This window comes from Megascapheus bottae, chromosome 20 (assembly GCF_031878675.1).
Source record: "Megascapheus bottae isolate mThoBot1 chromosome 20, mThoBot2.hap1, whole genome shotgun sequence".
NCBI lineage: Eukaryota > Metazoa > Chordata > Mammalia > Rodentia > Geomyidae > Megascapheus > Megascapheus bottae.
Window position 1 is genome coordinate 40,168,993 of NC_143528.1, and position 16,570 is coordinate 40,185,562.

A 16,570-nucleotide genomic window follows, 5' to 3' on the forward strand; every position below is an offset into this window, starting at 1 on the left:
GTACAGTAATTTTAGTCAGTCTGTTTATTTGATGTTTATGGAAGAACAAGGCCTGAATCTTCCTAGTTTGCCATCTTGCTAATGTTGCTAGTATTTTTTTTCTTTTAATGATTGATTACCTATCAAAGTGCTTTTACTTTCTATTTTCTATTACACACTTAAGTATAAGGAAAAGTATCCATTGTCCTTGTGTCTTATGCACTTGCTAGACTCAATTACTAATTCAAGGGTTTTTAAAGTAGATTTCTAGGTTTCTTATATGGGCAAACATCTTACAGAAGCCAATAAGAAGACCCCTGCGTAGGACAAGGTCAAGGGAAGCCACAGTCCCTTTTCATGTCTGAGGGACAGCTGACTGTGCACCAAACCCTGACTCTTGCCTTGCATATCCCTGGTGAAATTCTAAAGGTTGCTTCCAGTTCTAAACTCCAAGATTCAGAAAGCAGAGCTCAAAATACAAAAGGCTATCTCCAGTGAAGGCACTTGAGTTTGCCATTCTCAAACTTCCCTCAGAAAGGTATAATTTACCCTGGCACCCAGGACACAAACACACACGTGCCAACAGGGGTTTTGCTACACAGACGGCCAATGAGCACCCTCAGCTTGCAAACTCCTGACTACATAAAGCTGTGACTACACAAAGGAAGGCTATAGCTCTGCTTCCCCAGCTTCTACGGTGCACTGTATCCGTAGCCCTTAGCAGAGCCTTGGCTGGGGCAGGGCTTGTGAAGTGAATGGATAAGTAAGCACATCTGCCGGCCCCTCCCCCAGCATTTGTACACCTCTCCTGAATAGTGTTGTTAGGCAGCCATCTTACTGCCACAAGTGGACACACACAGACACACACACACGCACACACGACCAGATCTAATTATTAAAAATAAAATTCAAATGTAGTATTTGTTAAAAAGCCCTTGGGGAGAGAGGCTAGCATGGCAGACATTCCTGACAGTTTGTACCTTGGTCAAGGTACAGAGCAACTCTGAGCCCATTTCTTCCTGGATCAGACCAGAAATATATATAAATGTAGTTCTCACAGTGTTGACACGAGCAGGATTTCTGTCTCGGGCAGAACCGTGTGGAAGGGCCCAGAACACATTCCCTCACCTTCTCCCAGCTCTGCTAGCATCATCTGCTTGTCTCAGATGGGCAGCACCTGGCCTCATCACAGCAGGGTTTCGAAATCCCTCCAGGCTAAACTGCAGCAACTTGCTTGACTTGGGGCTGCCTGGGAGACCCAGGCCAGGGCCTGATCCTGGGCCTGTCACCTGAGGTCTGAGTCAACTCAAGCATGTTCCAGCCCTGCCCTAGGCCTGCTGGCAGGTAGAACTTACAGTGGCCAGCCTCACACCTCCCTGGGACTCTGCTGTCTTCAGGATGACCTAACCACACCTTCTTTGTGTCTCATTCTAGCACATGCCTGCCTCCCCATCGTTGACTTCCCTGGACAGAGTGGCACAAGGGTTTCAGTGGTGGAACTCTGCACGGATCCATCATCATACTCAGAGCACACAGTGGACACTGGCCCACCATTAGTGTGTATACTCTATGGGTTTGGGCAAGGGCACAACAGCATGTAACCACCACTAGAGTACACAAGGTGGTCTCCTAGCTCTGAACCCAGGGCACTCACTTTCTTCTCTTTCTCTCTCTGGGGGTGTAAGGGAGAGGGGAGGAAGCAGTGAGTGCCAGCTGTCAGGAAGTTTTGCAAGGTCCCCTTTCACTTAATCCAACAGCCCCTCAAGGAAGAGAGGCTACAAACAAGGGCCTGTGGAGAGTCACTAGAGATCCTGCCAGTGATCTGGGAGGCCCATGGGAAGAATTCATAATCAAGTCCTTGCCAAGTGGGTGAGGAGGTCTCATGTATATCAGATGCAGGCTGGGAATTTGAAGGAACCCCCAGAGGGGGTGTCTTAGTCCTAGAGGTTTCCTCTGGCTTCATAGTACCGATTCTTGCCATGGTCTGCTCACTTTTTAAGAGATCACTGCTGTATCTACTACGTGCAAGGCTATGACAGGGGCACAGATTAATGTCACTTGCACAGACCTGGGGTTGAATGGGGAAAATGGCAGACAACAGTACAGAAGCGCTGTACAAACTGAGAAAGGGAGATACTGCTGGAGGCCGTAGGAAAGGCTGGAGAAGTTGTAGATAGCATCTGAAGTTGGCTATGAGCCCAGCAGGTAGAAAGGAGAAACCCTAGTTGACTAGAGAGGCCAGAGCCAGGGAGCCAAAGATGAAAATGAAGGATAGATCCAGGAGCACGAGGGCAGTGCTGACCAGGCAGCAGTCAGTAGGCAGTGCTGAGTTCTGAGCTCCTGGAGGATGAGGCCTCATGGCATGTACAGCCATTTGATTAGGCCTGTTTGATCTTATAAGCTCTCATCAACAACAGCAGAGGACAGCAGCCTGGAGCGATGAACAAGGGCTCCTGCAGAGCTTCAGGACCTGAGGAACCTTGGGATGGTTGAGTGGAGATGCAGAACAAAGCTTAAGGCACAGTGACCTGCAATCTGACCACCAGGTAGCAGAAACATCAGATAGGAGGACATCTGCAGAGAGAAAGAAAAAGAAGACTCAAAACCCACCAAGGCCTTCTGATCTCTTCCCACATTCAGCTGAGGACAGCAGGAGCTAAGGAGCAGAGGCAAGGAGCAGTTGAGTGGAGATGAGGGGCAGGCTGTCCTGAGGGCTTCCTGGAGGTAAGGACGACGGGACATTCACCTGGCAGGAAGATGGGGACCATCTCACCCCATTTCTCCAGGGTTGAAGGCTAGAGTTTCACAGTGCAACAAAGAGTACTTACTTTTTTGTCCCATTGGGGCTCCCGGAGGTGTCCCTGAAGAGTAGGTACATCTCCTGGTCCTTCTACCCAGCCCCTCAGCAGGTCTGCAGGTGACTGAGACCCAAGAGGGGAGCTGGCCGATCCACAGATAAGCATAAACAAGGCACACCTCTCATGCATTTAGTGGGGAAGCATATCCTAACTGCGCTCAACCATTAGACTTAAGAGATGAGAGTACAAACTCCAAGGTCAACTGAAATAGTGAGAATTAGCAAAACATTTATCACCGCTTATGACCCAACTAGAGTATTTGCATGAATGCCATAAAACATGACCCTATCAGATAATTTACAGTTAGATGGCCCATTCTAAATGACCAGTTGATAAAGAGTCCAGATGTGGGTAGACCCTCACTCCATCTCAAATTAGCCTGAAACCTGAAGTTTGGTGCTTGTTAAATTTATTATAAGACAAAACTGCTTTTAAGCTTCCTAGTTCCTCTCTCAAAAGAAATCTAACAAGTATCTCCCTGGCTTTTTCCCCTGTTACTGGTTCCATGTGGGTTTTGTATCTGTTTAATATAGTCAGCATTTCCTAAATACAGCAGGTATTTTAATGCAAGATGTTTAATCATCCTTTTCATTAGGAAATGGTACTAATTTGCTCATTCATAATTGAGCACCAGAAAATCACCGGGACACCCAGTGTGACCTCCTCAGCTCCACATGCCAGCATAACAGGCTCCAAATTGCAGCGGCCGCAGAAGCTTGGAGATAAACAGGGTGGCGGGTGGCAAGGAAGCTCTTGCTCAAATCTAAGTGTAGCCGCTGCTTGCTGATCCAAGGGCTGAGATCACTCTGAGAGATTATGCTGAAACTCTCCTCTGGTGCCGATTCCTTTTAGAAAGCAGGTCTCAGCCTGCTCCTGCCGCTCAGTGAGCAGGTGAGGAGACACGGGGCATGGCCAGTATGAGGAGACAGATGCTCCTGTGGTTTCAGCTTCCAAAAGTGTAGCTCTTATACATGAGGAAAAAATTCCTTTTTTCTCATAGAAGTTCACTTACCCAGTTTCCCACCAACTGCTTCATCACTTGGAAAGGAGAGTCCTTGGAGGAACTTCCAGTGTGCAGGGCACACCAGTGACACCAACACAAAGCGCCTGTGAAACTGCCATTTGCCAGCTGCTTTCCAATGTATTGTTGCCCCCCCCCCCCACGGAGTGCTGAGCATGACAAGCACAGGCAACAGATATGTCTGCCAAGGCAGCATGGCAGAAGGCTGAACCAGAACAAAAATTTCAGGGCCTAGGACCACAGGAGAGGGGACAGGACAGTGTGGACCTTCGTCACACAAGTCGGGAAAGGTGGTTTTGTAAAGAGAGTAGTAATAATGGTTCTCTCACAGGTTCATCTGAGGGATAGAGGAGCTTACTTGATTTAAGGCACTTGGAATGGCTTCAGACACCAGAGACTCTGCATAACAATTTTAAAGTTAGTAGAAAAAGAAAAGCAGCCTGTAACAGGACCTTTAAAGAGTTTCTTCACTGGACAGCTCGTTCCCTGGGACGCGAGGCGAGGGGCTCAGCGCCTAGCACTGCTAAATAGATGAACACATATTTTGGAGCTCTTTCTCTAGCCTATTAAAGGAAGATAACCACACGCAACATTTCCTCTGCAATGTCCCACTTGTGCCACCTGCATGTGGCTGCTGTGGCCTCTCTGGAGCCCTCCCCCCAACTCTACATGGACTGTAGCTACCTCCTAAATGCTCCTGGCTCTCCTTCAAGGAAGTGAAATTTAACACAACAAAAGCAATCCACTCACATATTGGTAAGAGATAGTACCCTTTGGTTTTCATATATTCCAGTACCTTCTGGGGCTCTATCTCATGCAAGATGGGACAAGCAGAGATAACTTGGGCACATACACTCTGTGGGGGGGGAGGGGGGAACTGTTTTCAAAAACCTTCGAGGTTTTTGAGGGACACAATAAAATTCTAATAAGACCCCAAGCTCTTGAATCCATAGGAACTGTGTGACTGGGGGGGGTGGGGGAGAGGGAAGAAGAAGGCCAGGCTTCTTATGTAAATTAAAATCAAGGGCAAAAAAATCATGCACAAGGGTGAGCTTTAGTTCCTTTACTAACAGTGATCTACAAAGCAAATAAGGATAAAGGTACGGTAGACTAAACAAAGCAAGCAGAGGGGAGGACACAGGCTGAGTAGGGCCAGTGCTGCACCTCTGTACTCTGGCCTGTATTCTTCTCTTCTGAGAGCCACATAGGGAGAGGTCAGCTGGCACATGGGAGGAATGCAGGAGACAGGCTGGCATGTGGCAAGAGAAGGTGGTGTAAATATGAGGCAACACATCTGGCTAGAGGAGGGCTGAATGGTGTCTCCGAGTACTCATATACTATGTATGTCTCTAAATGGCCAACTAGAAATGGCCCTCAGTGACCTGGCGGCCTCTGCTTCTCAATGCTTTGCACCTCTGGAGGATCTCCACACCATATGTGTGGCAGAGCCCACTGCGTAGCTTGTCTCCAAGGACTCCAAGACAGAGTAGTCTATGCCCTTGGTGCAGGAACTGTGTGGGCCTCAAATGAGAATCCATGTCCGATCGTCCCCACAACCAGCCTGATCATGGGGAGTCTTGGCACATATGGCTGCCACTGCTTACTGGGGGAAGAACAGCTGCCCCGCCAATGTGAGGCCAGCACAACAAAAGCCCTCTCATTCAGGAATGTAGTCATATAATTCCTACTTGGCAGAATCGTATGGCTGGCTGTAGAACAAAAGGAACTATCTGAATCCAAATTATTGCCTCTTAATCCCTTAATTAGACTAAGTCCTTCAGAAGGAATCATAAGTCATTGTTACTGAAGGAAACCAGAGCAAATTCAGACTTCTATACCTAGCCGTGTACACACATACAAGGCTGCGGGTGTCCATAGGAATGGGAATAAACACTCATGTGAAGGACTCAGCGTTGGAAAGAAATGTATTTGTTGTTTGAGAGCCATGATCTGGAACATTCAAATCAGTTCTGGAAGGTGATCTGGGGAAGAAGATGTGGTGGTGAACGGGCGAGACCTGGCAGTTCACGGCATGTTGGAAGATGAGTCCCATCTGTGTGGGGCTCCCTCTGCTCTGACTTCGGGCCAGAGAGTTTGCCCGGCAGCGCCTGACAGCAGAGTGGTCGGAAGGCCCCTGCTGGCAAGAGTTCATCTGGAAGCTTTCTTTTTCTTCTTCGCTTTCCCTGGTGCATCAGCTAGCACAGAATCTATTGCCACCTCCAGTGGCTTCAGCAGCTCTTTCTTTGCTCTCTTCTTTCTGCGTTTTGGGGTACCAGCCTGGTCATCAGAGAGCTGCGCCCAGTCTCCCGCAGCCTCTGGAGAAGCATCGGAACACTCGTTCCCACAGGGGCCTCCAGGCTGCCACTCAGCTTGGTCTTTCCTGTTGGCCACAGGTCCTTGGCTCTCCCCCTCCTCACACTTTTTCTTTTTGGACCGCGTGGCCTTCGGCTGGGGATCATTCTCTACTTCTATACCTGCGGTCTCTTTGGTGATTTTCTTTCCCTTTTTCCGTTCCACTGGAGTCTCTGAAAAGCCAGGCTCTGGAGCTGGGGTCTGCAACTTGTTCTTTAGCTGAGACATTCGCTTGGCAAAATACTCCTGGATGGTGAAGGCACTGGTTGTGGTTGTGGACAGCTCATCCCCATCTGGAGTGGAGGCGCTGCAATCCTCCTGGGGGATGAGAGTCACAAAGAGAGAGAGTCACAAAGAGAGAGAGTCACAAAGCTTCTCTCAGCCATTCTGCCAGGCAGTCATGAGAACCCACAAGGAGCCACTCAAACTCAGCAGTGAGGAGATGAGACTGAGCTGGGTTGCTCCTGGCTCTTTTTTTCCCCTCTGCTGGGACTGAACTGCCAAGTGCAAAGCAAGGTAGCCACACCCTTTGGTTGAGTGCCACACCAGGCAGGAAGCTGAACTGATAGAAGGTAAAGTAGGTAGCTAGCTGGCAAGTTGTCTAGCTGGGCTCTTGAGTAAACAGATCCTTAGGAACAATGCTATAAATGGCAGTGAGCTCCCGAGTATGAGACTGGAGCTGGAGATGGCCCTCTCTGTTGCTGTGGAGTGTGTGAACCCTGGCCGTTGCTTCTGAAGAGAGTATGTGAGCTGAGCATTCACACTTCAGCTGCCTCTCTCCTCTCTTTGGAGGGGATGAGGAGAAGCAAGAGGGTCCATCCCTGTTCTAACATGGACTGGACACTCAGGACTCTTAATGAAGTTCCTAGACTTGTGGGATTATTCAAAAGTTAAAGCTGGGATTAAGTGAGAATACATTTTAATTTTGAATACACTGAGTTGTGGAAGTTGCGGGAGGAAGAGGAAATACCTAACCCTAAAGGTGGTAAACCATGAAGTGCTGCTATTCTTATGGGCTGTGACTTGCTAGGTGTTACAGCAAGGAAGATAAATGTGTGAAGGAAATACCTTGACATTGAAAAGCAAGAGAAGTATGTTTTAAGCAAAGTCAGTTCCTATACATTTCTGTCATTTGGTAATACTTCTTCCCATCCTTGAGTTTTCATACTTAGCTGGCCTCTCCCCTCACACTCACTCTCAAAGAAAGAAGCTAGATGCTATCCTTGCATTTTGGTGGGTAGAAGGGGGGAGATTAAACAAAGAAACCAATTTTCAGACAAGAATTCTACATACAATTAGTTAGCAATGACCCATATGTGCAGCTAAGTGAATAAGAAACCAACACACAGAAACATGGTTTATATTCCTGACACAGTGTCTTCAAAATCCAGGTCAGTGGGATTAAATTCCAGCAGAACCAATTCTCTATTGAGTAACAGGTCAGCCTTGGGTGGCTACTGGTCAACAGAGTGCTCACTAACTAAGGGGTCTCTTTATTAGGTTGGGTGGGAGATTATGGTCCAAGGCTAGCCCTAGGTAAAAAAAAAAAAAAAAAAAGTACAAGACTGTCTAAATGGTAACCAGAGCAAAGAGGACTTAGGATGTGGCTCAAGAAGTTGAGCAATTATTTAGCAAATAAGAGGCTCTGAGTTCAAACCCTAGCATACAGCCAAGAGAAAAAAGGGTAGGGTTACCTCTCTCAACACCAGTGGTTCCTGTTTTCAGCCTTGGGACTAAAGTAACTGAAACCATGAAGTCAGTTTTCAAGTTTCAGAAACAGAATACAGAATATGTGGGATCAGTCAATCAAGCTTTGGGAAGTTTAAGTGATTCGGATCCAATTTAAGGAATCTCATCAGGCAGTTAAGGAAACTTTACAAAACCAAAAACAAACCAAAGCTGCCACAGGAAACAAAATCCAGATTGCTTTGCTTTGTGTTTTTGTTCTTTAAACGGCCATTGAGGGCTGAAATTTTTCAGAGCAGAATTAAATACGCTCTCAAGGCTCCTGGTGCTAGCCAATCCTAGGACAACCAAGACCTTGCCTCTCATGAAGGGCCCACACCAGTCATCCCACCCCAGGCGCAGAGAAGGTGATCTACTACAAACAGGTCCACCATGGCTGCCTGCCCTTTGTGAATCCAACGTCTAGAGTGGTCTTGTGAGTTAGGAGGTCATGGTCAAGCCAAATCCTCTGCTCCTCACTCACTTTGTTCTTTTTTTTTACTACCTCCTCAATTCCTGCTCTCAACAGTTTCAGTGCAGGCACTGATGGTTGGTGTTGATCATACTTATTGCTATAAGCAAAGCAAGACCATTTTTGAGTCACCTGTTGAATTCACTGGGTCTTTGTAATCTCAGACTATTTGTTCCCTACCAACCTCCACTGTGCTGTAAAGAATAGCAGCCAGCGGGCCCAGAACACCAGTGGGAGATAATGGGAAGACAAGCACAGGAGGAGCCAGTACTGGGCCTCCTCCTGACCAGGGCCCTTGTGGGGAGAGCTGTCCAAGACTGGCAGCCACAGAGGAGGGATGTGCACTCTGATTCCCTCGGGGGCTCTGCTCACGTCTCATAGACCATATGCCTTGAGATCAGACACCAGCCTTAATTACTATGTTATAACCCCTGTCCTCTATTCCTGGATCTAGCATGCCATGAAGAAAGGGTACATCTATTAAAAAAAAAATATTTCTCTTCCCGAAATGGGGACAAAAACATGAGAGGGGGTAGCAATGTTTGTTAAGTAATGCACCTTCTATCTGGCGAATATAATGTAACCCTTCTATTAATTACAATAAAAATATAATAAAATTATTTCTTTTCACACCTGGTCTACATTGCAAAGTGGGCAAGACTGAAAAAAAAAATAGTTACTTTTTTTGTATTTTGAAATAAAAGCCATTTGTACCTTCTCACATTTATATTAAATAATGCCACCTCAAAGAAAATTTTCAACATTTAAACATTTAAATGTAACTTTTACTACTTTGTAAACTTTGAAGATGTCCCAGTTTGTTAATGGCAGTTTCCAAACCAGTAAAACGAGTTCCTAAATAAGTTGAAAACTCTATGGTTCCACACAAAATACCACTAAGGAATCTGTAACTAATCTTGCCATATCACCTTGCCAGACATTTAACTTAAGCTTAAGGGTTCAGAAAGCATCTCTGTAAACACTCATTTCTGCGGTTAGCTAAAGGATATCCTTCAGTAAGTCCCACAGCCTCTCTGGATCTCAGTTACCTAATCTAGTAAAACATGTAGGCTAAATTAGATGACTTGTAAGGTCCTTGCAGGGCTAATGTACACTGATTTCTGAAAAGACAAGTGTCTTAGCCTCAGAGGTTGCTCTGCAATGCAGAAGGCAAAAGGCCAAGGAGTGGGGGTGGGGGGGTGGGGTGGGGGGTGTAAGGTTTCAGTGTAAGCGGACTGCAGAGTAGAGGCTGCTTAACAGAAAACTCTCACCCCAACCGCCAGGCTAAGACAGAGAAGTATCAATAATACTGCTCCTGACAATGCATCAAATGTATTTACCATCTGAAAGAAAGCAATGAGCCAGGTAAGGATGGCAAATCACTTACTATTATTGAATAGCATGCTAGAGGTGATTTGAGCTGACGCTGTGTAGGCACTAACATCAAAAAAAATAGAAAACTAAACTGCATATTATTAAAATATGAGTCTATCTTAAACCCGCGCCTGAAGGTCACCTTCTTTCTTGCTCTTTTGAGAAATGAGGTGAGAAGCTAAAACTCTTAATTGCATGGTGTACTCCTGCAGGTTCTCCAATGATGTTTCACGATCCCAAATCTTCATCCAAGGGCAGGTCATGGGGAAATGCTGCTAGTGATGCCAGGTCAGAGATGAAATGATGAATGAATCACTACCTGAATCACAGTCCAAGATTTCTGAAGGCTATGGTAATGCCGTGAGTTTAACAGCCACCTGGTGAAGGCAAAAGCAAGGAGAACGAGTCTCCTTCTTGGGCACAGTGAAAGGCAGAAGTGGAAGAGTCATGTGGGATCCCTAAGAGGCACACTGAAAGGAAGGAGCCTTTCAAAGAAAGGGTTAGGTGAGATAGGAGGGGACTCTTTAAAACAAGTTTAAAAGTCACTTTCCCTAAGTCTGCAAAATACACACTGTTGTAACTTCTCTCTCATTAGTTTATGAGAAAGACACAAGGGCAGACACATTTTCCAGGAGTTGTAGAAACAACTCTGGGTTCGCTGTGTGGTCACAGAAATTCCTCCAGTCCAGCTGGTCACGCAGACCCAATGCATGCGCATCCGATGGAACGACTTTCCCCAGTGATATCCAGGGCCTTGATCTGTCCATTTTTTGTGGGTTAGAACTGACAAGTGGGATCCTGATCCTCCCTAATCCAGAGCCTTGACAATTTAAAGCCAGAAGAGCTTGGTGGAATCGCTATGCTCAATCATGAGCATGCTGAAGAAGGTGGCTACCCACCATCACGGGCCCTTACTACATGGCACCTGGAGTGGCTCACAACAACCTGGAGAGGCATTCTCTCCACCTCAGAGGGGTACAAGGTGAGGCACAGGACACGGTTTGTGGAAGGTTTTGAGATTTGCCTCTAAGCTGCCAGGTCTCAAACTTCATTCCTCCACATCAGCAGACTTGCTTCTTTCTCTCTCTCTTTATAGACATGACCACTAATCTCAATTGATTGTATAAGCCAGGGATAAAGTTCCTTGGCTCAACTTCTAGGAGAAGCTGATACATACATTTCATGTAGGAAGAAAACATCCACAGAAAAAGATACATTTTTTTTCCCCTCTCTCTCTCTCAAGGCTAGCACACCACCAGTGAAGCCACAGTTCCATTTGTGGCTTTTTGGTGGTTAATTGTAGATAAGCACTTCTTAGACTTTCCTGCTTCAGCTGGCTTTGAACTATGATTCTCAGATCACTGATGATAAGATTACAGGTAGGAGCCAGTAGCATACAGTAATACTACTTTTTAAAGAGAGAGAGAGAAAAAAGCTTATATTATTCCAGCCTAAAAGTTCTATCATTTGACTGCTTTAAAGTAGGAAGTAAAACCCAAGTCTGACGTTTTACCTAAGGCAAGAATCCCTGGACAGTGTCCATGGGACCCTTTCTCCCGTGTGAGTGGTGACTCTGTGGAGAAATCCACTGGACTCTGCCCTTGGCCATCTTTGACTCCATTTCCTTGTTAGCATTAGGTAGATATCAACTGGTTCATGGGTGTATGGGTGTATGCCTTAGCACTTCTGGACTACAGAGAACATGTGCGCCAGGATGGATTACCATTCTCAGAATACGTAAGATTGCTGTCGAGTCTCTTTGAGAACAGGAAAACACACAGGGGAGTTAAAGAAGGCACTCAGAGGAGATGTACCGAGTACACACTATCACAGAGCACTCCCCATACTCCTGGAATGAAAGGCCCATGCATCACTTCCTTGAAGATCCAGTGCAAGACCACTTCCCCCAACAGCCTGAACCCTGTGTCCTCATCTCATTTACTGCCTACAGTCAGAAATTATGGCTTGTATAACTTGCTTTGCAGTCAATTTTGACAAGGAAATAAGTTCTCTGAGACCATTTCTACTTTACAATCTCTCATAAAGAACAAGGCATGTAAGTACTGAACAAAATCGAAGGCACCAAGTCTGACTGACTGGCTGGGAACTGGGAAGAGCTGTTGCTGATACCACCACCACCCACTAAGCACCATGCTTTCTGACTGTTATTACAACTTCAGGCTACGCTAGTGTCAAGAAGGGGCTTGGGAGGGCAGGAAGCAAAGAAAGCAGCAGCATTTTGCAGAATTCTCTCCTAGCCTTCGATACCTTCACTATCATGATGTGCACAGCGTCTCTAACCTCTTTCAGGGTCATGCGAGTTCTGAGTGGGATAATCTCCAGCAATCTACAGGAGCTCGGTCAAATGATCTGTACTTCTCCCCTGGCTGGAATCCTACATGTAATCATAGTTACCTTCCAGGGGAAATGTCAACTGGAATAAGGCAAGCTAGAGTAGAAATATTACCATCTTCCTGTGGGATTCAGTAGTGGCACGGAAGGAGTTGCAGGGCCCTAGTGCAGCTACAGCAGTCAAACAGCAGATGAGGGCTCCACCCCATCCCCTATGGAAAGGGCAGGCACCAGTGGCTCACTCCTTACACTTCTAGATATTCAGGAGGTTGACATCGGTGAGGATTGTGGTTCCAGCCCAGACTCTTATCACCAACTAAAGTGGAGCTGTATAACGCCCACCTTGAGGGGAAAAGCAGCTCAGAAACGGTACCAAGCCCTGAGTTCAAGTGCCAGGCCCAGCCCACACAATAAAGTTATTCACGTGTCAAGACATCTGTCAGTTCAGCCTGGAATTGGGCTAAACACAGCCTCAGCTTTGGAGAGACAATCAGTTTCAGTATTAAGAACTGAGTACAGAGTCAAAACCAAGTAAAACCCCACCAAATGAAGACGAAGTTCTGATTTGGTACAATGCTGAAAATCAAGGCTACAGTAATAGAATAAAAATTATGCTACAATACAACTGGAAAACACACCAGGAATTATGTGTGTGTGTGTTCACATGCAAACTGGAATAAAAATCCATGGCATGTATTTGAAGCCCTTTGTAAAGGTTCTGGGAAGGAACTCTCCAGAATCGGGACTGACAAATTAGTGCTATAAGCCCCATGCTAAATATTTGCTGAATGGATAAGCCTACTGAGTGTGCATTTGGCATGCATGTACACCACAGTAGTCCGTGGCCTTTTACCTATGGCTTCTCTTCACGTGATGCTATATTCACACTGGAATCTTAGTCCTCAAATTCAGAGGATGAGGTCATCTGGTGGTCATCTGGTGATTAGTGAGGATGGGCCCAAGGGCAAGATTATTAGCTTTACAAGAGATGTGAGCTGACACCACACGACGAGATGTCTTCCAGCACGTGGGACACAGGAGGAAGGCCCACATCAGACACTGGCACCAAAGCATTAAATTTTCCAGCGTCCAGAACTGTAAGAAATAATCCTTGGTTCCTTACTAGTATTCAGTATTAGTATTCTGTTATAATAGCAGAAAAGAGACTACAATATGTGGTTTCAGTTACCAGAATCAACTATGATATGAAATAATAGATGGAAAATTCTAAGTTTAAACCTGCCTGCCATTCTGGAGGAATGAAGTTTTGTGCTCAATCCCACCTAGAACATGAAACACCCTGGTCTAGTTTCCATGCTGTGTGAGCTACTCAGTCTGAATCATTTTAGTAGGTGGCTCAGTGACAGGGCTGTTGAAGTATCACAATGCTTCTGTTCAAGTACTACTTTGTGTGTGTGTATGTGTGTCGTGTGCGCGCACGCACACACAAACTAAGGCTTGAATTCACAGACCCATGTGCTCATTCAGCCTTTTTTGCTCACAGCTGGTGCTCTACCTCTTGTACCTTAAAGAATCTTGAGGATTTGTCTGCTGGGTTGGCTCTGATCCTCAGATCTCAGCCTCCTAAGTAGCTAGGATTATGGGCAAGGGCCACCATCATTAAGTTTCTTAATAATGTTTAAGATACGGCACCATGTTGCTGGTGATCTGGATACAGAGAAGCTGTAAAATACAGTCTTCTTAAGTGAAAAGTGAAGCTCTCATATGTTGAGGTTATTAAGATCCACAATAAAATGAATCTTCAATAACAATTGTGAAGACAGAAGAAATTTGTGCCAGTTTTTGTGTTGTACACCAGTGTATGACAGAAAGGGCCTGGCTGGCACTTGTCAGGTTTGTGGAGGAAAAGTCCACTTCTCTCCTGTGCCACTCTGCACGTACCCCCCCCACCCCTACACACACACACATACACACACACACATACACACACACACACGCACACACACCCCTTTTGTTTTCCATGCAGGAAGGTTCCCCCCAGCACCCGCAATGGCACACATGGCTAGTTCCCTACCTCTTCCTGAGGCCACAGCCTGGACGGGCCCCAGTCATATCTCCTTTGGACTGTGGGAGGTTCCCAGGCTCTGAGGTCACATCTGCATTCAGCGCCACCCCTTCTCCCCACCCCTTTCCTATCTAAGTGTTCTTCCTTTTCCAGGAGTGTCTCCAACCTGTGCTGGTTTGGAATACACTTACCTTTCCTGCCTGTAGACAGGGTGCAAGCTTGTTTTGGGATAACCTAATTAAAACCCAACAGCACTAGCCAAGGCTTCAGCCTACTGGGGTCTTGGAACATATCCCCCTAGGATAAGGGGTAACTCCTGTACACATTTGAAACTAGATGGCTTTAGGCTTTGATGAGGTCCTTAGTATCATTCTTGTAGAGTAATGCCAGTGAAAAGGAGAAGCTGCTAAAGGGCTTTGGGAGAGCCAAAGCAGGCAGTCTAGGAAAATATTAGGTTAAGAATTAGTGACTGAGGAGGGCTGGGAATGTGGCTTAGTGGTAGAATGCTTGCTTAGCATGCACAAAGCCTTGGCTCTATTCCTCAGTACATATACACAGAAAAAGCCAGAAGTGGCATTGTGGCTCAAGTGGCAGAGTAGTAGCCTTGATCAAAAACAGCTCAGGGACAGTGCCCAAACCCTGAGTTTAAGTCCTAGGACTAGCCAAAGAAAAAAAGTGACTGAGGCCAATTCAGTGATGCCAAGAGCGTAAGAGAGATATTGTCCAATAATCAGGCATCGGGTCTTTGTTTGGATGTCAAACTTGGAAAAATGAACTGGACATCTCAGAGATGATAATGGGAACTGGGAAGCACAGATCACCTTGGTTTTCACTGGCCTTTGGTAGAGAAATATAAGCAATGCCAAATTCCTTACACAAATGCCAATGTTAACAAAGCTGTTCACTTTGTTTCTTTTCTGTTTTCTTTTCTTTCCCATTTGCCTAGTCAGCTACTCAAATTACCACTCCTTAGGAAAAGCCAACATAAACAGGTTTTAAAAGGATGGCTCTCATGGCAACTTCTCAAGCATCACTGACATCAGAATCACTGACAAGTCCTGCCGCCTCTGGGGAGATGAGAGGAGGGAGCAGCACTTTCTGCCTCCTGGGGTGCTCAGGATGCAGGGGAGCCTCTCACCACACTGGCCATCAGAAGATTAACGAGGCTCCTTCAGAGCTCCACGTGATCAATGCAACATAGGTGCCAACGAAGCCTAAAAATAAATCTGAGTTGACTGTATTTTATAATTCTAGGTCAACTGGCTCTCCCCTATTCTCCAGAGGCAGAATGAACAGCCGCCACACCCAGCTGAAGGAAGGGCTGGAATCTAAGAGCAGAAGCAGGGGCTTCTGTCACTGCCATTCTCCTCCGGAAGACTGGAAACACTGCTTAATACTAACAACTCAAACCTGAACTCACTCTTTATACTAAATACAGCAGTTAAAATTTTTAGAATCTTTAGAGAACAGGCACTTCAAACTTCCAATTTAGAATAATTGCTCAAGATACTTTTAAAGAGAAAAGTAAATTAATTTAAACAATTTTCAGAACTGTTCTGCAACAGTTTAGGTGCCTCAAGTGGAGGTTGCAAGCCAGGCTCTTTGAGAGGTAACAGGGCAGGTGGTGGAGGTCTGGGGCTGCTCTGTGGGGAGGCCCCAGGACAGAACAGCATCACCCAGTGCTCCACCTGAGTCCCCCTTCAGAGGACAGTGAGAAAGGCAAGGCCTGGCCTCCTCCAGCCTTCCCCAGGCCCTGCCAAAGACAGGCTCCTTTTGTCCTATCTATCCACGTGACTCTGAGGGATGATGGTCTGACAGGCAAGAGGGACAAGCCACTCCCACACCAGAGAATCCTAAGTGCCAATTTCTTATTATCACAAAAGCTCTTAAAACCACTTGCCTACTCCTATGGCAACAAATGAAAAACCAAACCTAATCCTTTCAGGCCAAACAAGTCCAGGTAAAACTCTTTACACAAAGCAGCTCATGATTTCTAGCCCTGTGTCCTGGCCCTTCCTCCTCCTCACGCCTGCTTCCTTCCCGCTCTCCTAAGAGCAGCTTGCAGCTTGCTGTGAAGTCACAGGTGTATGAGTGCCCTGTGCCCATCAGGAGACAACACACACATGTAGTTGGTGCTAAACAACTCTACAGAAAGCAGCGACCCATTTTCTCCTCCCTGGCTCCTCCAGGAGTGAGGCCAGCCAACCACATTTACCACCCTGGCTGCCAGGACATGGCTGTTTAGGTCTCTTGTAGGAGGACAGGAAAAGGACGCACTCTCAGCAGTGTGTGCTAGGGAGAGATAAGACCTGAGATTCTGTCCTCAGCCCCTTATCAGCTCTTCCTGTGACTTCCCAGAGCAGACAGCACCAGAACTGGCAATAAACTGAGTTAGGTTGGGGAGGGAGCAG

General features: G+C 46.4%; 1 protein-coding gene across 1 annotated transcript in view; it reads right to left on the bottom strand.

Moving 5' to 3' along the window:
- Nucleotides 1–5,765: 5,765 nt before the first annotated feature.
- The window catches only part of Pinx1 (PIN2 (TERF1) interacting telomerase inhibitor 1), a 55,009-nt gene continuing 44,204 nt past the window's right edge, over nucleotides 5,766–16,570 (bottom strand). Inside the window, exon 7 of the mRNA XM_090353689.1 lies at nucleotides 5,766–6,528. Within this exon, the coding sequence (XP_090209815.1) occupies nucleotides 6,007–6,528 (522 nt within the window). The 3' untranslated portion in view covers nucleotides 5,766–6,006. The remainder of the gene's footprint in view (nucleotides 6,529–16,570) is intronic.